Raw genomic sequence first — 23126 nt, 5'->3', positions numbered from 1 at the left:
AATTATGACAATTACTCGGTCTGTTATAATTATTTAGTCTAGATAACCACAAATTAAATTAAATTACATCTGTGTTTTAAATGCAGGAACAATTGCAGGTTATTTTACTATCACCTCTCCCAAAATGTTTATATTCTAAAGTGAATTAGGATGAATGAAATCGTTAAATTGAGACACAAATGGGTGTTTCCAATTAATTAATTGATACACTGATTTAATAACATACACTATTTTATAGTTTCAGAATGTAAAATACCTTTTGTAATTTTTAATAAATTATAAAGTAATAAAATATTAAATAACTGCATGTATTACCACTGGATATTCAGTTAAGCTCTTTTGAGAAACAAACCAAAAAACAAAAATCAACAACGGACAACATCTAGAGAAAAGCCTCTTCATACATTCTTGTAATTCTTATGTTCAGGTATGTGCAAATGGAGGGAGCTGTATCTATGATGAAGACAACAAGAGATCTCACTGTGTTTGTGCTCTTGGGTGGACAGGAGAAACATGTCTGGAGAATATTAATGACTGTGAGATAAACCATTGCCAAAATGGAGCCACATGTGAAGATGAACTGAATAAATACAGGTACTAATATGATGTTATAAATGTATTAAGCGCACAAATTCAACAGAATAAACTGCTTTGTTTTGTCTGAAATATTACAAAGGAAAGCCTCACAAATATTTATATTTCTGGACAAAGAAAATAATCAGCTATGCAAAATCTCAAAAAAATAAATCATCCTCTTGGATGGTAAACGCTTCTAGGAGCCGGAGTGTGACATGGAATAATTTTTCTTATAAAATCTGAATTATAATTTTCAAGTAAATGGCTGAAATGTTGCTTTTTTTTGTTTTTAATATGGCTTTTTTTTTCCCCCTGTGGTATTGGCAAAACTGTCAAATATGTGCTATCCTTTGTGATCTGTAACATGTAGATATTTGAATATAAAACTGCAGTATAAAGTATGTGATTGATAAATCTGTGATTTTCCAGTACATATCAAAAAGTGAAGAAACTTTTATTAGAAGAACAGTGCTTATGCTTACATTAAAAATCCACTTGTATTTATCATGAAATGAGTAGGTCTGAAGATTTGCAGTAGAACAAGAACTTCTAATTTAATTCACAAGTCCATACTCAGATCACTGACACAAAGCTTTTAATTATTATTATATTTTCAGTCTTTGAAATATAAATGATGCTAACTGATTAATCTGTTTATTTAAGGAACAAATGACATCACAAAGATCCCAACCCCAAATGTGTTAGCTCATAGTTTTGTTATCATAGAATGTGACCCTAAAGACAAAGATATTTTGCAAAGAAAGTGTGCTGTTAACAGAATAACTTCTCTGTGGGCAGAAGATTGTCACTTCTGAATGACAGTGAGTCTTTTTAAGAGATCTTCCTTAAAATTAATATTTCTCAAGAGTTGCTTGTTTTCAGGAATGAATTGATTCTCATTTCAATTTCCCAGTGCATCATTAAAACATAACACACCCCGCTTAAAAAGAAAAAAAAAAAAAGCTGAATGCAACTTCTGTAATCACCCAACTTTTTGAAAAGCTTTTTGAAATGCAATTTTTTTTCTATTCTGAAGTGGATTTCAGTTTTGATAAAACAGATATCAAGAGTTGTACTGAATGCAGAGTGGTCTTAGGAAGACATAACAAACTGTCAGCAGAGCATATGGTGAATTAGATGTGTAAGCATTATTAATAGCTCTACCAAGATCCATTTTTAAAACTATTACAACCAAGCAAAAAATCACTTACTTTTATCTCCTTTACTCATTATGTATATTTTTATTTCAAAATTGTATATATTATTTTTTACTTATAATTAGCATAACATTTGAGACTTTTCTGCTAGTTTAAAAAACATAATTTCTATATTAATTTTTCAATATTATAATAAAATTATATCATCATATTCTTTCAGTGGTTGCTTGTTATAGAATTGCTAAGACAAGAAAAGCAGAGAGTATCCTGCAACAACGCTCTCCTCCCCGTTTTAAACTCTTGCTTTCTGCAACAGTTTTCTGTTCCATTTTTACAGATTGGAAATGTGCATTTAGTTACCATAATTCTTCAAACTTTCTATTGAGTCTGTTTCTCCTCCCAGTTTTAAAAACTTTAAATTTTTAAGATAGTAGTGACATGAAGATATACATACATTCAGTGTAAGAGAATTTTGACTTCACTTTGGGGTACTTCTTTGGATGAAGGAAGGGCACTGGGTTTCAGGCATTAAAACTATGATAGAGATAGAAATGCAAGCAACAGTAGATAATAAGAACAACATAATAAGAATAGCATCTCAGGATAAAATCTCCTTTGGTTGTTACCCTCCTCTTAGAACTAAAGTGGTCACAGTCAGATTTCCACAGAGCCTCTCATTAATTCAAATGAATTACTGCACTTCCAGCTGAGTCTGTGCTGTTTGAGATTTCGTAACTTAATCTGAGTGTATTTAAAGTCATATATTCCTCCAAAAATTACTGTTTTGTAATGATTTAGCTGTAGATATGAGAAATCTGGCAGATTCCATGCAAATAGGCCAACTTCATCCATGCACGAAAAGAATATCTTGACCATCACTAGGAGTTGGAGTCGAAACAGCAGTCAGTGGAGTGACAGTATGTGAATCAGACATTGAAGAAAAGGTTCAAGACATAGCCCTCAGTGGGTAAAGTGATGTGCACTGTCTTTTGAGGTAGGAACAAGGTGATCCTTCTGGATTTCCAGGAACCCAGACAAGGCAGCAATTCTGACTGATACACTGCAGTGCTGGCTAAGCTGGAGGTTCAAACAGAGCCAGGCCAGAGAAGAAGGTAGTCCTTCTCTTGTACTATGATAATGCAGTGTTCCATACCAGATTGAAGGCTGTAGAGCACATTGTCAGTCTTGGATGGACTGTCCTACTACACCCACCATTTGGCATTGTCTGATTTCCATCTTTTAGGGCCAGCGAAACTGCAATGGGAAAATGGGGAACATTCTTCTAGCAGTGATGACCTCACAGCAGCTGTCAAACACTGCATCATCTCCAGTGGTGTAGACTTTTAATAGCATGGCATGCAGGCTTTTGTTCATCACAGATGAAGATGCATAGCTGTCACAGAGTTATCTCTAGATCTGTCTGTGTCCATGACAGGGGAACACCAGGCCTAAGAGGGGTGTGTCAGTGGTATACAGGCTGATTCGGCCTGGTTCTGTGACTAATGAGGCAGGGGGACCCACAGACCCACACCCTAGGAAAGAAGAAAGGGAAAAAGAGGGAAGAGCATGGAGATGGGAGATAGGCCTAAAAACAAAACAGTGGTAATAATCTGAGGAGGAAAGTTAATTTACTAAATATGATATTGGAATGCAAGATAACACAATATAATATAATTTAATTGGAATTTAAGCTAATAAGTCAAATAAAATGAGAGAGTGTCCAAAACTGAAGGCTTTACTCTAAAGCTGAAGGCGACGTGGCTAGGGAGCATGCAGTGCCAGGACAAGCAGCAAAAAAAGTCTTGTGACTTGAGAGCAGTTTAATCTTTCCCTCTGAACAGAAAGTGGGAATGAACAGTCTTCTCAGGTTTGTAGTTCTTCTTCTGTTCTGAAAACCAGGTACCTGGAAAACTGTCTGTCCATGGAACTGGAGTATTTTGTGTTTTAAAGAAAATAACTAGCTCTTATGCTTATGTACCCTAACAGAGGCATTCAGCTGGTGGTTGCATCTAACAGAAGGCCTGTCCTCAAAAAGTATAACTTACCATTGTTGCAAAAAAGATTATGTTAACCTAATATTTTTTTTTTAAATGCATCTTACACTATAGATAGAGCTCTCAGGTTCACATTTAATTAATTTTTATGCAGAAAATTTTCCCTTAAACAATATGGATTTTGTGTACAGGCAAGTTTGAATTACTACAGTTCATTTTTCAATATTCAGTACATATATTTCAGTGTGTAAAATTTAAACTTGAATTAACCTCAGTAGAAAAGAACGCAGCCTTACCTAGTGACACAATGTTAAATAAGGTGCTTTAGAATATGAAACACTTATTTGCATGATGCCAGCAAGATTATGAAAAGTAGACATAATTTAGATAACTTTTGAGTATTGCAAAATCTAAAGCTTCTTGCTTTCTTTATCCTTGACTTTTTCCATATTTTCTGTCAGCTGAAGAAATTTAATTGTATGATTATATCCTTTTTCTATGTATTTTTTTCATCTCCAAGCTTATTCATTCTACAGTTTATATGCAAATTGACTTCAGGACCTCATTAACTCTGACATATAAAGTTTGTACTATGATATACACGATTTTCTGTAGCAATATTAGGCATCTTCCACTAGAGAAAGAATAAAAATACTTTTCCTCAATTTGCTACAGCTCCACCAAGTAAATGAATATACTCTGCAATTTCTTAGAAAATACCTCTGAAATAAGTTATATATAAAAAGGCTGCTACAAAAGTAATGCCTCTTATTTTCTTGTGTTGGTTCAGTACATCAGTGGTAGATAGTGTTGGTATGGCAATAAAGGTAGCTGAAAATTTGCTCTATCAAATGGTGTTATTATCCTCTTTGTACTGTTGTAGTTTCCATGGAAATAAACAGGAGACATTACTTTCAGAGCCACCTACGTTCTTGTATGTGCTTCCAACTTTTCTGTAGATTTATATAAAGATTTATACAAAAAGCCGAAGTGGCACTTTCAGTCCATTTCTGAATGTCTGTTCAGTTTTAGAAAACAAAAATTAACACTAAAGAAATGCAGTTAATCTGCTGGGCTCATCTTAGGTTTGCTTTCAACAGCAGTATAAAAAATAGTTGGATCATCTAGCAAAGATCAATATGGATATAATATATCTCCAGTCTGCTCTTTGTCTTTTCTCACTTATTTTAAAGTTTACTCGGTGGCCAAGGTTCTACATCACTTCTGTGCAAGCAGTCTGCAAGTGCACTGCAACAGCTGCTGTGCCTGGACTCACTAGTGTGAACTTGCCTAAAGCTGCTGTTCTAGACTATGAAATTAAAGGTTGTATCTTACTAGGTATTGGTAGGAAAACATTACAGCTATGTTGTAACTGTCTACATTCCCATGACATGTTACTCCTTAGACTATATTCCATGCTTGAATTATCTGAGTCTCCCTTTTACATTTATTTCATGGACATATTGAGTTACCGTGCAATGTTAATAAGGTTTAGGCAGTACAGTATCAGTATCCAGCAAGCAACACTGTATGTGTAGCTAGTAAAGCAATCCACAGCAGGCTAACTGTGTTTTCAGTTTGATATCTATGTTTATCAGAAACAACACTGAGACTTGGGTTTTCTTTCCTAGAATATTTTACACTCAAATTTTCTTACAGATGGAAGGAGCATATTAAAAGCTAAGAAATTACTGTTATTCCCATTAATATTTTAAGAGTGTGATATATCTCATTTCTATTCTGGTGACCATAATTCATGATCTTTTCTGGGTTAATTTAACCCAGAAAAGCTCAGTAAAAGCAGTAAAAATTATTACACAAAACCTCATATTTCCTTTTTTTTTGGTGTTATTCTCATCCATTGTGTTAACCTAGTTTTTAACGCTGACAGTCTTCCTTTAGAAATTCGATGGTGGGTGCTATTAGCATCTTTAGGTCTTTGCTGGTTGTCCTGCCCCCCAGCAGGACCCATCTGGAATTACAGCTCACAGCTGGGTCAGCTCACAGCTGAGGGGCTTCTAGTGGTAAGGGCAAAAATATGTTTACTGAGCTAGAAATTCACTTACAAATACAAATGTTGGTGCCACTTGTATGCCTGTAGTTACTGTAACATACTGGGATATCTGTAACCTCCCTCATAGTAAGGGTGAACTCTGATGTGAATAATATAAAAATTTGAAAAGAATTGAAATACTAATATTTTGTTGAGTTGTTTCATGTGTTGTAGTGATTTTTAATTTATTGGAGAGAAGCATTCTAGCTTTGTAGTAAATGAAAACCGAAAATCAGTTAATCATTCAAAGCTTTTGATATCACTTTCAGTATTTTATTGATGGTAAAGTAACATTGCAAAGTCATATTCATTAAAGCAAATGGTAACAGCATTTTCCTAGTAGAAGTGTAAAAGTCTTAATTACTTAGAGATTACTGGTCTTCATATCATTTCTAAGACAGATGGGAAAAGATATTTAAAGTTCATCTATATGAGTGTTCTACCAGCACAGAATTAAACACAACTATGTTCAACACCCATTTCACAGACTGACGTAGAGGTGAAATAATAGCATAATTCAAACATCCTGTATAATTTAGAATATTATAATGGTGGAGCTACAAATGCTAGAGCAGTCAGATGCTGATGAGTCATGAGTTCATGGAATCCCACTTTTTTAATTATATGTTAAATTCAAGAAACAGGCACAATGTAATACATACCTACTTAGTACAAATTACTGTTAGGTGTTCAGAACATTAATGTCAGAGGTAAATATTATTTCTTAATTAACGAAAATATATTAACATTAAAGATCTGACTAGTTTAGACTTTTATTTCATAAAAATAGTCTCTATGTCTTGAAAAAAAAAGATACATAATATATAAAATACAAATTTAGAACCATGACTATTAATATAATCATTTATAACTATCTTGGTCTTTCTTTGTAGACTGTCCATTTGTGGTGTTTTGTACTACTATTATTTGTAAAGATACAATACAAATTTGAGATAGAATATTATAAGTTATGTTTCTAAAATAGTTATTGAACTTCTAGACCCTGTTACTGCTAAAATTAACTCTGAATTAAAACAATGTGATTCATTCATTCTTAGAAATTCTCATCCTCAATAAATCATTACTCAATAATCAGTAAGAATTTAGGTTATTAAGAGAATTATAATACTCCTGCTTGTATTAATGAGTGTGTTGAACAAACAACAACAGAACAAAACCTCTTTCTGCAGCATTAGTTTATTATATAGTCCACTGTTTTGAGCCACTGTCACAGTTCTGGTCATGATTAGCCATGTACATCAGTCACTGAGCTTCATATGATAGGAAGATTCAGATTTTAACTTATTTTCTAACCTAGTATTACACTGAAAAAAAATAATAATAGTAATAGTAATAGCTAAACTATGCAAACTTTTCACATTGAAGTCACAAGAGAAAATTTTTAGATTTTATTTTTCTTCAGCAATAATATAGAATGAAAAATCTAAACATACAAGAGCTTGATTTATCTGCTGCAAGAGATGACACATTAAATCTAAAGGTGTCTAGTTGTAATTTCACCTTGAAAAGAAGGAAATTTCAGTCTCAGTTATTTTAGATATATTCAGACAGTAAAGTATTAAAAAAATCTGATATCATTGCTGATAGCATCGAGTCAGAAACATGGAACTGAAATTAGAAAATTCCTCACTAATTCTCTTCTGTGATCTTGAAGATGAGCTACACTAGTAGTAATTACAAGGAAATTAAAGAAAATTCCTTCTCTTTATCCTTTCCAGAATATCCCTAAATTAAATATTCTATTCAGTATTGAACAGTGAGCTACATTTTCAAATAATCATTGCATGCACAAAAATCATTACTGAAAAATGATTTTTCTCTCTGAAGTTAACTAAGAAAATATAGTGGTTAACTGCATACTTTCCATGCCAAAGTTTTAATGTTAATCAATACAGAAACAGTGCATCTAAAGACATAGAGATAACTATACTTGCACTTTGCATGTTCATGCATAATAAGAGCAGCAGTGTATGCAAATCAAAATTTTTATTTAGCTGTAATGCAAGTCTGTGGGAGAATTTGAGAACTGTATTCCTTTCAAAAGGAAGAGAAACATCTGGAGCTCTCAATGAGAGAGGAAGACTTGGTTTGGCAGAGGCCAGAAGAGAGAACACAGTGGCTACACCTACTTGAGTAGGTACTGCAGTGCAGAAACAAGGGATCCATCAAGTAAAAGTGGCTGTTGATGAATTGTTAATCTCACTGTTGAAGATAAAAAGGACTTACTACAAGCAATCTCCAGTTTGGCCCATGAACTTCAGGCTCTTAAGTAGCTTGAGTACATCAGCACATCTTCTGATTTCATCTGAAATAAAGTCACTGCTCTGCCATGTGAAGTAAAACACTACAGTTTGGAACAGTCAAGACACACATCATAAAATTTTCTCCTCATCTGACCTAAAATGATGAATCAAGTGCACCTTCTGAGAATGGAAAGCAGAAAGCCAGGCTTGCTCTTATGAAAATTTTTCCAAGGGACCAGGAAGACACGTGAATTTTTCTGCAAGGAGCCAGCTGAAAGAAAAGAAGTTATTATTTCTGTCATATATACATTTTTAAAATATATGCTTTTCTTGATCTTCTCATTTTAGGTGTTTTTAAGCTACACTTTATTCTACTTTTTTGAAGCTACTCTTGATCTCTCAGAACAGTTCTAGCAGTACCGATTACCCTGGAAATAACAGAAAAGACAAAAAATATTAATTGGATTAAAGCTTAGGAGCTATTCATTTTATACATAAACACTTTTCTTCCTCTTTTTTTTCTAAAAATGTATTTCATCTGTATTATGACAGATGGAGATCCCATGGTATCTCTAGCTTGTACATAGATTAAGTTTTTGCACTTTCAAATTCTCTCTTTCCAAGAAGAGTTGCAGATAAAATTAGAGTTTAACTGAATAGAGGAAAAAGCGTACCATTGGTGGAGATGTTTATAACTTGTTCAGTCCAAAAGTTATACTGCAGAAAGCTTCTGTAAACTGACATTCAGATCAGTTCCTGCCATTCTATCTTTTCTTTATTCAGAACCGTAAATGGGAATTTTAATTATCTGCATGGAAATCTGATGGGTACATACAAATACTGAAATGGAAAATTCCAGAAATCTAATATAAAAATGCAATAATATCAAGCAAAGAATGAAGGAAACAGCCACATAAACATTCACTTATATTATGGAAAAAAAAAGAAAAAGTGGACTTTTGCCAGATCAATCAGTACAGAAAATTGCTATAATTAAGGCTTTCTTAAAGTGTTTCCAGCTTCTAAATAACATCTCTATGGATTGTGAATATCTAAGGTTATCAGCTGTTTCTTCCATTAAATAATCTCTGTTGGGGGATACGATCAAGCAGGGAAAATATTGCTAAGTGCAAGAGCTTTGAAATTCTGTGAGATGTTAATCAGCTATGAAATAATCAGATAATCCAATTCTGTTTACATTAAAAAAAAAGGAAGCATAAAAACTCATCTCTAGTTTTACACGTCATCCTTAATTGTGGAAATAATAATCAGTTCCATTTCTTTAAAATTGTATTGACTTTTTTTCCACTTAACAGACAGAAATTGCAGCCTTTGTGTCTAATGATAAAGCATATTTATATTGGTTTTATGTCTAGAGAAAGCAGGATGTTTCAAATTGTATTTATTTCTTTAAATGCAGATAAACTTGATAAAGCTGTATAATATTGTTTTGGTTTGGGGTTTTTTTTGGTCCTCATGATCCTGTAGTAAGCAGCTAACTCTTGTCACTAAAAGAATTCTTGAGATCATAATACTGGTAACATATGCTAGCTTTTTATTTGAATATTGTCATTGCAAGTTTGATTTTAAATGCTACTATTTTGCCCCATCTAAACTGTTATGACTCTGTTATTATGGAGCATTTCCATTTATATCGGAGATTATCTTTTTAAATCTTCTCTTCAACAGGTGTATATGTCCCCTTGGTTACACTGGTGCTTTCTGTGAAATTGATATAGACAACTGCATTGGAAACCAGTGCTCTGAGTACGGTTTCTGCCAGGACCACCTGCATAATTACAGCTGCATCTGCATGCTTGGATATGAAGGACCCTTCTGTGAAGTTGAAATTAATGAATGTTCAAGTTCACCTTGCAAAAATGGAGCTATCTGTATGAATCTAATTGGCAACTTTTCCTGTCATTGTGCTGAAGGATTCAAAGGTGAGTTTTACTGAAAAGCCTTGTACTGCAAATCTGATTTTCAACCCCATTTCAAAACAATGTTTATAAGACCTGTTATAAGGAATATGCATAGAAGTATATATTTGCATGTTTTTATGACTTGTAAGAGTTTTAAATTGTGTCTCCTGACTTCTGCAGTGGATCTCCTCTATACTAATTGTAAAATTCTGAATAGGAAAGGTGATGTTGTTGGCAATAAAATGTTGGTCATGTTCCAATACACAGTTTTAATTGTGTTTGGTAAGTTTCCCTGTTAGGTAGCTTTAGGTGTTGTGGATTTAGTCATAAACACAACTTCGGAGTATCCTGATGGAAATTAATATTCTGGTACACAACAGGAAAATCCAGTCATGAGAAGGAATGTGATCAATAGTATCATTCCTCTGTTTCTACTAACAGTTACACATGAGTTAGTTGTTTGAACTTCTCAGCAAAGACAAACAAGTGTTTTAGGGCATTTGTCTATCTTAGATGTCTGTTCTAGGACAAGAGATTTCTACACTGGCTTAGATGAGTTCCATAATGTTGATAATATTTTTTTCTTGTACTAATTATCTGTTTCCTGTAAATGCCTGATTTGTGTAGAAAACTGCATATCATCTTCGACAAAATTTTCTTAGCAATACAGAAATACAGAACTACATGTTTATTGTGAGGTATGCTATCACTACCAGTAATTAACGTAAGTAACATAAAATGCAGACAGCCGTCTGTACCAGTTGATAATTAATGCTTTTTATCTTTAATTTACAACTTATTTTTACAAATTACTGAGGGTACTTGCTCCAGTTCAGAGGAACGTTTATAGCATGTGCAATACTGTGATGCCTGCTGAATGTCTGTGCAGACAAAACAGTGTATGTGATCACAGTGAGGTAGTGGGTGGAGCATTTCAGCGATGATGACAGCAACATGAAAGAAAAATCATGTTCCAGACAGCCATGAACAGCTGTCTCACCACAAAATGAAGAGCATCTCGACCGGCTCATCTGCCAGGGAATTGTGTACTGAGATGAATATTGGCTTCAATGCATTGGAAATGATATTGTCAACTCTGGAATATTGTAAAGTTTGTGCCCAGCTGTGTCCCACAAACACTCACAGAGGAATAGAATAAAGAACACCATATGCAAGGTTGTCAAGACCTATTGTGCTAATACAGAGCTGAAGGTGAGAATTTTCTGGATCACACCATTACCAGTAGCAAGATGTGATGTCACCACTATGAGCCAATGTCAAAATAGTGGTTCACGGAGTGGTAACATGAGAATTAACCATTGAAGAAGAGGTTCAAGACATAGCCCTCAGTGGGTAATACGATGTACACTGTCTTTTGGGGAAGGAGAGAGGTTCTGGATTTCGCTGTTGAAGGCTCAAATTTACAGTGTCAAAGAGACCAGTGACTGATACATTGAAACACTGACTAAACTGAAGGCTCAGATTTCCAGAGCTAGGCCAGAGAAAAAGTCAGCCCTTCTCTTGTACTATGGTAATGAAGTCTTCTATATCAGAATGAAGGCTGTAGAGCGCATTGCCAGACTGGGATGGACTGTCCTATTACACCTACCATAGTCTGGATTTGGCACTTTCTGACTTCCAAAAGTTACAGCTAATGAAAGATGAACTGAGTAAGGAACATTCTCCTAGTAGTGATGACATCACAGCAGCTGTGAAACAGCACCTCCAGTGCAGGCTTCTCAGAGCATGGCATGCAGGCTCCTGTTCATCATAGATGAAGATGCATAGTAAATGATGGTAACTATATTGAAAGTTAGTGTTTTGTAGTTGAGAATTTGCTCTATCAAGCAGTATTATGTTCTTTGTATCTCTTATGATTTCCATTACCTTTGGGGTGACCTATGTACATTTGCTAGTTCTAGTTAAAACATTAAATTAATACCACTATTGGGGTCTTCCTAGGTCAGTGTTGAAGTGACAGAAAATTAAGTAGCTATAAATTCAGTGCTAATTTCTCAACATATATTTTGTCTAGGTAAACTTTGTTTTAGCATTTCAGTCTTAAGTTTATAATTTCAAATATATTTATAGTCATTTATACACATACGTAAATGCAGACATTTATGTAAGTGACATAAATTTACCAATATTTTATACTTCATTATGTAATTTATTGGTCATTTGAATACACATTTAATAATATATAATATTTTTTCTTCATGCTTGTTTATTAATAAGTGTGCAACAGGAAATCTATGAAAGCTGGAATTATATCAATATTGAATGTAAACAGAAGTTTTTTTACTAATTAACAGAATCTGAAAACATTTAGTGATGGAAGAGTATTTCCAATGCAATCAATGGTTAATTTACTGAAGACCAGAGCCCAGAATTAGATATAATTATAGTTCTTAACTTACAGTTCTTAAAATCAAATAGTACCAATAATTTCATTATGTAGGCTAACCTATTGAGTTTCAAGGTATCTTTCTCAGCTTTTTTATTTTATTGAGAAAGTGTAGACAACACCAGATCCAGTTTCTTTTTTCTGGAATCACTTGATATGTGAGATGGGACAGCAAGATTGCTGTTGACTCAAAACTGGGAAGAGTGGCTAATACAGAAGAGGCTATTGTTGCCATCCAGAGGAACCTCAAAAGACTGGACAAATGAGCTAACATGAATATCATGAAGTTCAGCAAGGTTAGCTGCAAAATCATTCACCTGAAGGTGAATAATTCAGGTACCAGCACATGCTGGGTGCCACCCAACTAGCTTTACAGAAAAGGGCCTGGGTAGACGTGAAAATGACCATGAGCCAACCTTGTGGCAAAGAAGGCTAATGCTACACTGTGTGGCACTAGAAAGAATGCTGCCATCAGGTTGAAGAAGTTAATCCTCCCCCCCTACTCACCACTGCTGAGATGTCTGAAGTGCTGGGTACTTCCCAGTGAAGGAAATGCATAGACATATTGGTATAGAGTACTCTCTGAGTGGAGATTATTGGGGATCTGATGTACATGTTCTATGAGAAAAGGTTGAGAGAGCTGGGACTCTTTCAGCTAGAGAAGAGAAGGCTAAGGGGAGAATCTCTTCAATATGTAGAAATATCTGAAAGGAGGGTGCCAAGGACAAAACCAGTTTTGTTGTTGTTGTTGTTGTTGTTGTTGTTTTTGTTTTTTCGAGTGGTGCAGTCAGGGACAGGACAAGACAATTTGCACAGAACTGGAACACAAAAGATTTTTTCTGACCATCAGGAAACACTCTGTGGGAGACAGATTCTCCAGAGAGGTTGTGTAGTCTACCTCCTTGGAAATCTTCAAAAAACATCAGGACATGGTTCTGGTTATTTTGCTCTAGGTGACTGCTTGCACAGAAAGATTGGACTAGATGGTCTTGTAAGAAAAGTCCCTTCTAATCCCAGTGACTCTGCTATTCTGTGAGCATGAGCTAACGTAGAGGACATCCCAATTGAAAGTACTTTTGTCTTATTTTGTAACTGAGCGAGGGATTGTATGACAGCATCCTAAGAGAAGGAAATTCAAAATAAAAGTTTATTTCATAATATTATTTATACTGTGTAGCTCATTACCACAGGTACTGAATATATTGAATTATTTTTGCCTTGAATGTGAAACAAACAAATAAACAAAATTAATTTAAACTTGACATTTGTAGAAGTGTTTTCACTACTCAAACATTTCCATTTTTATATCCATATCATCTCTAATGTCTTGAAATCCGGGGGTATTTTCCAATTGCATCATATCAATATGTTATGCATCAGTTAAGAGTATCTCAGTATAATACAAGAAAGGCATATTTTGGTTTTGTTATGCCATGTGATTCAAGATCTTTACATATCCATTTGTACTGAATTCAATTTCAGAGGAAATATCAAATGCAGTAGTAAATAAAATAGAATGTAAAACAAAAGTTATTCTTTCTCAGGAGTCTGTAAGAGTTTGGGAACTATCAAATGATATATGCTAGGAATCACAGATTCGCAAATAAACCATGAATTCCTAATCACTAATGTTATTGTTCTCTTGGTAATAAATTAATCCCCATGTGCCCTGTAATATAGAATTAGAGTCAGTTATTATTTCAGAGACTAAATTTGATACAGACAATTCATAGCTGTCTCCTCTGTCTAGATGGTTGATTTAGTCTGATATCTATCGGTATTTGTCAAATGTTTTACATTCTTATAGTTAGGGTCCCCTTAAGCATTGTAGAGAGATTTGCCAATATGAATACCTTTTGTGATCTCATTTATTAAAAACAAACTCACAAAAACTTAAGGCTTGAGTATCTGCTTATTAAAATTAAATATTTTGTTGCATTATATGTCAGAGACTTCTTGAACTGTAAATTATACCTGTGATGGAGGCTTCAGTATGGAGGCATTGTGTTGATGTCTGGAGTATTACAATGCCTGTAAGAATGTGACCTATGGCAAGCATAGAAGCTTGCAGTATGACCTCCAAAATTTGTGAAGACTTTTGAAAATAATCCTGATCATGTGACAACCCTCTTTATTGACAACCTTCTTTATTGCCTCAAAGCGATTCAATTCTTCAAACACAACATAATTTTCTTCACTTGAGAAGTCACTGTCATTTTCTCTCTCTTTTTCTGTATCTTAATTTTATTCCATCTCTCAGAATCACTGCTTAGCTTCACATGGTACCAGCTTTCACAGTTAATGTATTTCTAAGCAAATACTGCTGTGCTTCATTTCTGGCTTAAAAGAAGCTCTTCTTGGAAGTATTTGATAAAACATTGCCATTATTCAAATACTTCCTTCATTAAAAATCTTGTTTGTACAGAAAGACAGCTGCTGAGAACTCTTAAGTAGATAAGCAATATTACCTCATTGTTTTCTCTTGAGGGTTTCTATCTATATGACATTGATTGCTCTATAATTAAGATTTGGCTTATTTTTCAGTATTTATATTGTATCTTACCGATCCTTCATAGCTTTACACATGTGTAAGAGATGAATAACAGTATTAAGGCTCATCAGGAATGTAGTCCTTCCAGTAGCTTTTAAAGTTTTATATTAATATGAAACTTTCACTATGCATGCTGCTTTCCAGTTTTGTCTCTTTTTTTTTTTTTTTGTCCTAAAGGGAAAAATAACATATGGGGTTTTAAAATATAATTGTGTAACTTTACATTTCTTTACTTTGATGTGTTTTTGCAGGATTTTTTTTTTTATGCTGAAAACACACATAACATTTACAGTGTATCTGAGGAAGCTTTTAATTGTTATTCATTATTCTTCAATTGTTTGTATGTTGTTCAAGCAGTTTCATCTTTTTTGGTGTACATGAACACTATATCTTTTATGTTATTATTAAAGATAAATCTTGAAGGGAAAACATGAAGTGGTGTGAAAATGTATCCTTACTATACAACTAAATTTAACTGCTAATACAAATAATGTACAGAAAAGATGATGAACACCTAAATATAAACAGAGATTGACTATGTCATTAAGGAGTTGCAAGAGCAAGGTGTTAACATGTTATGTATTTCATTTCTGTTAGTATATATGTTGTTGTGACAGCTGTTCATCAAGCCTATTGTAATATTATGATTATTCCAAAGCTTTTCTTATCACAAAAAATGAGGCACAGAGAATGTATTTATGAAAATATTTATAAACTGAAAGATTGCATCCCCTCAGTTCCCTCATTTCAGGTTTAAGCTAGTCTACTCCCTTCATACTGTCCATAAACAGATTTCCTAAATTTCTAATTTATGCATCCTCAGTTACCTTGGTATTCCATCTTTAGATAAAGAAAAATGAATAAGTTTCAAGAATTCAGTGGTGATGTATGGTAAACAGAATAATACAAATACTTTAGTTCTCAGATTTGGATGAACTGTCAAAAATTCAAAAGAAGTATGAAGTTTTATTCTGTTAGTTCATTATGAGATATAACATTCTGCATGTACTTCAGAATTTGCAAATACTAATTCTGACCTGAAGCTATGATTTATTAAATATCCAATTGAGTATTATGCTCTACTACTAATTATATTTAGAAATGTTCTATTAATGTTAAACTTATAAGCATAAGCACAGAAAATATTTATATGAACATACTTCGATGCTGAAAGTAATTTGTAGCTAATTAGTTCTTCAATCAGATATTCAAAGAAATTTTTCACCCTCAGTTTCAAATGTGTAGCTAAAACTAGCTGCATACTGTAAAAGATAATGGCTGCACAATATGTGTCCAGCTTTTCCAGCTATTTTCCTGTGTGTCTAGCACACTCATAAAACATAATCTCACATTAGCCTCATAGATTCTTTTTCTCTTTCTGAAACATTTAAAAAAAATACCGTTCAAGCACTGCCTTCCTACTTGGAAATCTTGAATTCCTAAACTTATTAAGAAATTTAATGTCAGCAAGAAGTTTGAGAACAGGCCTTCTGCCAGGTACAACTGTCCCTTTAGTGACACTCAGCTAGGGCACATAACCACAAGAGCTAGTTACTGTCAGTAGAATACAAAATGTATATAATTTGCTCAGAAATAATGCTTCTTTATTTCCGTGGAAGCTACCACAGATACAAAGAGCAAAATACCACTATCCAACAGAAACGATTCTCAGCTACAAAATATTATTTTTAAAATATTATAGACACCACCATTAGCTACGCTTTTTTTTGCCAGCGATGTACAAGAGCCTGCATGCTGACCTTATAGAAACCTGCACGAGTGGAGGTGATTCACTGTTTAAGAGAAAGATTGTCTTCTTCACTGGTCTCTCTCTTTGACACTGTAAATTTGAGCCTTCAACAGAGTCAGCATTGCAATGTGTCAGAGTTGCTGCTTTGTCCAGGAAATCCAGAACCTCTCTCCTTCCCCAAAAGACAGTGTACATCGTATTACCCACTGAGGGCTATGTCTTGAACCTCTTCTTCAATGGTTAATTCTCATGTTACCACTCCGTGAACCACTATTTTGACATTGGCTCATAGTGGTGACATCACATCTTGCTACTGGTAATGGTGTGATCCAGAAAATTCTCACCTTCAGCTCTGTATTAGCACAATAGGTCTTGACAACCTTGCATATGGTGTTCTTTATTCTATTCCTCTGTGAGTGTTTGTGGGACACAGCTGGGCACAAACTTTACAATATTCCAGAGTTGACAGTATCATTTCCAATGCATTGAAGCCAATATTCATCTCAGTACACAATTCCCTGGCAGATGAGCCGGTCGAGATGCTCTTCATTTTGTGGTGAGTCAGCTGTTCATGGCTGTCTGGAACATGACTTGTCTTTCATGTTGCTGTCATCATCGCTGAAATGCTCCACCCACTACCTCACTGTGATCACATACACTGTTTTGTCTCCACAGACATTCAACAGGCATCAATGAATGTCAGTGGGTGCAATTTCTTCCACATGGAGGAATTCAATTACATACCTTTGCTTCATATGCACTTCCACATTGCATGTTATTTTATCTGACTGTCTCGCTGCTGCCATTTGTAATACAGCAACAAAATATGGCCGAATATAGGTGGGAAGGTTCAACCACTACTGCCATGTGACCAGCATCCATCTCTGACATCACTGGCCAACGGAATAGAATAGGAGGAATTACTTTCAGAGCAGTCCTTGTAAAGAATGTACCTTTACTTTTGCTACACGTGCTTTTGATTGGCATAATGCATAGTAACACAGGAAGATTCTTCTGAAGTTTAACATGACTCAAGGAGTAGAGAAAACAAGAAGTTATTTTCCTGGCCTTTTCTGAGGTGTACAGAATTTCCAGAAGTGCGTTTTTAACATTTGGATGGTAAATCACATCCGTTAACAGCCTACTTTTCAGTAGCTAGATAGCAAAAGTAGGAGTTAAACAAAACGTATGTGGAGGGGATGGTAATAGAGATCTATAGAAGCTGTCTTAGCTGTGAATATAAGAAATACTGATAGTTTGAAGCAAACAAAGAAAAATAAAAATACAGAAAGCCGTGAACCTTTTAATGTGCTAAGAGTGTGTTCAGCTGGAAGATTTCAAGAATTTCCGAAGTATTCTGCAAGTATTAATGCTAGTAGAAGCTGTATATCAGTCAGTGATTTTCCCAATGTTTTTGTCAGTTATACAAAAAGTATTCTCCATGCTTGATAACTCAGATAAGGCTGAGTAGCGTGTAATTGCTTCTTTGTCAACTGAAGTAATTTAACTGTAATTACAGCTTCCAGTCATAAAAATCAACACCACTGTTATCAGAGCAGGATTTTATTTTTTTTTCACAAATTTCTTTTTAAACGAGGAATGGAATCCACACACTGAGCATGCCCACAGATATATAAAAGCTAAATACCAGATTGTTTTACACCACATAGTTGAACATATATAACATATATAACATTTTACTTTTATTCTATAGCAGTCTAGACATTTATATTAGTGATTAATCATCTAAATTTGGACTAAATATTTTAATATGTGGAGCACTGCATTACAGATTAATGTATTAAGGAAATATTGTATTAATACAGTCTTAAAAGAATGGCAGTAAATTATGTGATATTAGAAGTTAAATTCAGTTTCTAATACCACTAGTAGGTATTTCTAAACTACAGATTGACAGATTTTTTTTTCCAAATGAAGTCACAAAAAACAAGTTCCCTTTCTCTGCATCCTATCTCATATTGACAGAATCAATCCCTCCTGTTAGACTTCAGTGTGAGAATGGCTTTGACTCCTTTCCTAGCTTTTCTACACACAATTAGATTTTGTCACTGCTGCCCAGCACAGCAAAAACTGCAGTGTTCAGCCTGAAATTTCTCTAGCCTTCATTATTTCATCATCCTCTCGGGACTCACCAGGCATTGTATTTCAGACAAAACATGGCCACAGAATTAACCTTTTGGTTTGTTCATCAGTTTGTCATTTTATTTTTGAATTCCTCAAGGGATTAACTTGACAAGTGTACACAATTTTTTGTTATTTTTTTTTTAAATACTGCACAGTTCACAGCTACCCTCTCTGTCTTTATTCCTTTCTTTTATTTCCTACTATCCCATCAGGACTGCCAGCCTAATGGTTCCAATTTATGATAGCAGATCGTTCCTCGGTTTACTGAATTTCTGATTCTCCTTTACTGAGCTACTGACTCTCCTTGGTCTCTATATGTGTGTTGCCTTTTTTCTTCAAATTTCTCAAAATGTTATGGCCAATGCAGGAAAAAAAATAACAGGAGTCATTCTGACAATCATTTTAAGTGTGAAAGGGAATCTCAGTGCTACTATGGGCTTCTCCAATGAAAGTTCATTACTTCTAGTTGATATGGTAGATAGTTAGAGTGGCAAAATGCAGGTTATTTGAGCTGATTCTCTTTGATGCGTATGATTGTATGAGAGAGCATATATGTGTCCCGAGGATAAGAGATCAAATATTTTCCTCACTGTAAAGAACTCAGGGCAATTTTTCTTTCTTTTTTTTTTTTTTTATACTCTTCCATGAAGTTTACAGAAAGATCCAGTTGCTTTATACACTGCAGACCTAGAATAGGCACTGAACTTGCTGCTCGTTTTCTTGGGTTTTGTTTTTTCTTTTTCCTACATTACTGCAACTGGAAATGCCTTTTCGTGTTACAAATCAAGGCAACCCCTGGTGTAGATTACCAATCTACATTTAATTGTGCTTCTTGCCTCAACTCTTAATTATTTAATTAACTAACATCTGCATTTTGTTTCATTAAATAATATTCAGTGACTTTTTAACCTCTTTCTTTGTATTATATGGAGAAAGGAATAGCTAGTATCATAGTACTGATAATATTCTGCAGAACCTAATTTGAAGTCTACTGTTACACTTAACTGTAAATTAATGTTGGTCTATTATTCCTATGCAATGACTCTTTACCATTCTTTTTCAGAGGACACAATGAGTTGTTATGGTTTTATGATTTTTGTTGTATTACTGATACTCCACATCATAATATCACGTGGTGTATTGGGATTTAAAAAAACCATCAATTCCTTTAAGTTTCAGCTAATGCTCTTGATCTAGTGGTTAGGAGCCAGTGCTCTCTCTGCCATGGTCTGGGTTCGATTCCTGGTCAGGTATATGCAGCTGGAGCATTAACATTTAACTCCCAATACACCACATGATGTTATGATGTGGAATATCGATAATACAACAAAAATCATAAAACCATAACATGGGTGAAATGAAAGGAACCAATTGACATAACTGAACAAAATTTGCCTGAATGCAGTAATTATGTATAATGAGAAAAGTCTCCAGAATTGCACATATCCTTACTAGGAAAGCTTTATATTTTCACACTTGTCATGTTTTCAATGCTCTCTTGTAACCAATAAAGCAGAAAAAATAATGATGTAAAAGATACCTATCAGTGTCTGTGTGTACTCAAGTACACTTTGACCAGTGAGGTCAGCATTCAGACTATGATAGTCGGGTAGTCCTTTTCCATTATAAATATGTCCTTATAATTTGAACAGGCCATCATGTTTGTTTGTTTATTTATTTATTTTAATATATAATTTCAGGAGAAACATGTACTGCCCATGTGAATGAATGTCTAGACATACACTGTTGGAATGGAGGAACCTGTGAAGAGAACATAAATGGTTTCAAATGCAATTGCCCTCTGGGTAGGTGTTGATATACATTTTTAATACAGTTGTTAAATTGACATTGTGTGTAAGTTCCGTGCTTATAACTTATGTGCTATGAAATTTCATATGGTTACAGCACCTTGCTTACATTTTGAAAGGTACAGGTCTACTTATTTAAACTAATGAAAATTGAAATTGTATCAGTGAGTGTCCATGATTCGACTATGACCAACTTAGATATCTAAATACAACAAGACTGGAGATTTCTAGTTATGTAGTGTCTATTTATATATTTAACCTTATACATTTATATAACCTTATATAACCTTAACATTTGTTGATGAAATTATAAATATTAGACAGCAAAATATTTTGAAATTTTATGAATATTCAAAATCCTATTCTTTGCAATACAATTCTGTTTGCTGCAATACTCACTCCTAAAAGAGCTGAGCGCAAAGTATGCATTAGATCAGTCAGGTTGCCTTAGTATGTGCATTGTGTGCCATCTGAGCTGCCCTTAAGTATTTACAGTATTGCATGAGACTGGCAGATATGTTGCAATATGCAAAGGACATGCCACACTAATCAGGCAGCAGCTGTATTGACCATACAGTGTAAATAAATAAATGAATAAAAGGATAGAATATAGAAACAAAACACAGCAAAATAAAAGGAGAAATATGATGCAGAATATTTTGTTAATGATATATAATGATAATATTATTATAATGGTATATATTATGATTATAATATTTTGCTAATGATGTATATGCTATCTAATTTGTGATTTTGCAAATTATTGTATGCATGTTAAGAAAACATAGAAAAGGATGGCATAGAAATTCCTGAGATCAGAAACTCTTTAGCAAAGATCAGTAGGCTTTCTCAAATTTTTAACAGCATAAGGGCCAAAGGATGCTGAAGTAAAGACTGATAAGCTCTATAAATACAGATCATTAATTACTGATGAACTTTATAGTATGGTTTTTGATTTTGACGTCTATATTTAGACATTGTTATTGAGGAAAACAAGGTTAGAAAATCTGTTTTTATGTAAGTGTATTCTAAGAGGGCTTACAGAAGTACTGAGGTGTTGAGAAGTGAAACTGGTAGCAATCTGTAAAACCTGAAAATATCAGAATGCTGAAACTTGTCTTCAGCTATCTCTCGTAAGCTAAACGATTGTTTTAAATCACTTTAAACTTAGTATCAAAAGATCTTTAAATATTTCAAGAGTAGTATACAGTTGAATTTGGAACTGAAAACAATACTGAGCTACATCTTCAAATTCAAGACACTGCTTTTGTGTTTTTTGCTTCATCCAGGTATTTATTCAACTATTACTGAATTAGAGATGTAGCTAAAACTTATCTTGAACAATATTTCCTGTGTTCTTCTGAGGCGAGGATTCTTATATCCGACACACTGCTCTGCTATTATCTGTTCAGTTTCCATTTGCTAACAGTCTTACATGGGGTGGAACTTCAGACAGAAGTATCTATCTTCTACTTTTTACAAAGTGAAATGAAAAAGCTTTTCATACAATAGAATTTGTGTCATTGATGGGGGAGCAAATTATTGTGACATGCCTCCTCTTCACCAGGCTGAACAGACTCAGATCTCTCAAGCTCTCCTCACAGGAGAGGTGCTCCAGATCCTTGATCTTGGTGGCTTCCTGTTGCATTCTTTCTAGTATGACCATGTCTCTCCTGTACTGGGCTAGGGGTAGAACTGGTCACAGCACTTCAGGTATGTCTCACCAGTGTTGCATAGAAGGGAAGGATTACTTCTCTTGACCAACTGGCATTACTTTGCCTATTGCAGCAGCGAATACCATTAGCTAGTCTTAATAGCAAGGGCAAATTGCTGACTCATGGTCAACTTGGTATCCACCAGGACTCCTCAGCTGCTATTCCTCAGAACTGCTTCTCAGGTAGGCAGTTCCCAGCATGTCCTGGTGCCTGGGGTTGATCTTCTGCAAGTGCAGGACTTCTTGATGAACTTCAAGACATTTGTCAGCTCAACTATCCAACCTCTCAGGGTCCCTCTGGCTCTGTGGTTAAATCAGCCACAAACCTGAATGTTTTGAAAAAATTGAACCAAACCAAACCAAACTACAAAAAAAAGATTTAGGAAAAGATATATAATATTTATATATACACACACTTTCAAAAGCCAATGTGGTTACACATGACATATAGTGTTGCATTTGAAAATGCTTGACTGCCCCGATAAGGTGAACACGATGGATGAAAAGCTTGAAGGGCTAGATTCTTTACTATACTATGTGGTCTCCATGTTTGGTTGAATTTCAAGAAAATAAGATAATTAGTATGACTAAAAAGCAAGTTTAACAAGAAAGCCATGATAATAGTTATGTTGCTTCTGATATTGAAACAAGCTGCTTCAGATACTGTGTCTTTATAAAGGACTATATTTAAGAGCAAGGTTGCTAAAAACTTTGCAGTTGGCTGAAATTAAGGTTAATTCCACTGTCAGAATAGACTGATCAAATTGCTTTTGACTGAAATTACT

General features: G+C 34.4%; 1 protein-coding gene across 1 annotated transcript in view; it reads left to right on the top strand.

Annotated features, from left to right (window-relative positions):
- EYS (eyes shut homolog) overlaps nt 1–23126 on the top strand; it is a 718119-nt gene that overhangs the window by 85370 nt on the left and 609623 nt on the right. The window contains exons 9-11 of the mRNA XM_065730862.1: nt 428–594; nt 9734–9987; nt 20520–20624. Of these exons, the coding sequence (XP_065586934.1) occupies nt 428–594; nt 9734–9987; nt 20520–20624 (526 nt within the window). The remainder of the gene's footprint in view (nt 1–427; nt 595–9733; nt 9988–20519; nt 20625–23126) is intronic.

Source organism: Cyrtonyx montezumae, unplaced genomic scaffold, assembly GCF_038088225.1.
Source record: "Cyrtonyx montezumae isolate F1298 unplaced genomic scaffold, pur_monq_1.0 scaffold_13, whole genome shotgun sequence".
In the NCBI taxonomy this organism is placed as follows: domain Eukaryota; kingdom Metazoa; phylum Chordata; class Aves; order Galliformes; family Odontophoridae; genus Cyrtonyx; species Cyrtonyx montezumae.
This window is presented reverse-complemented; position numbering and strand designations above follow the sequence as displayed.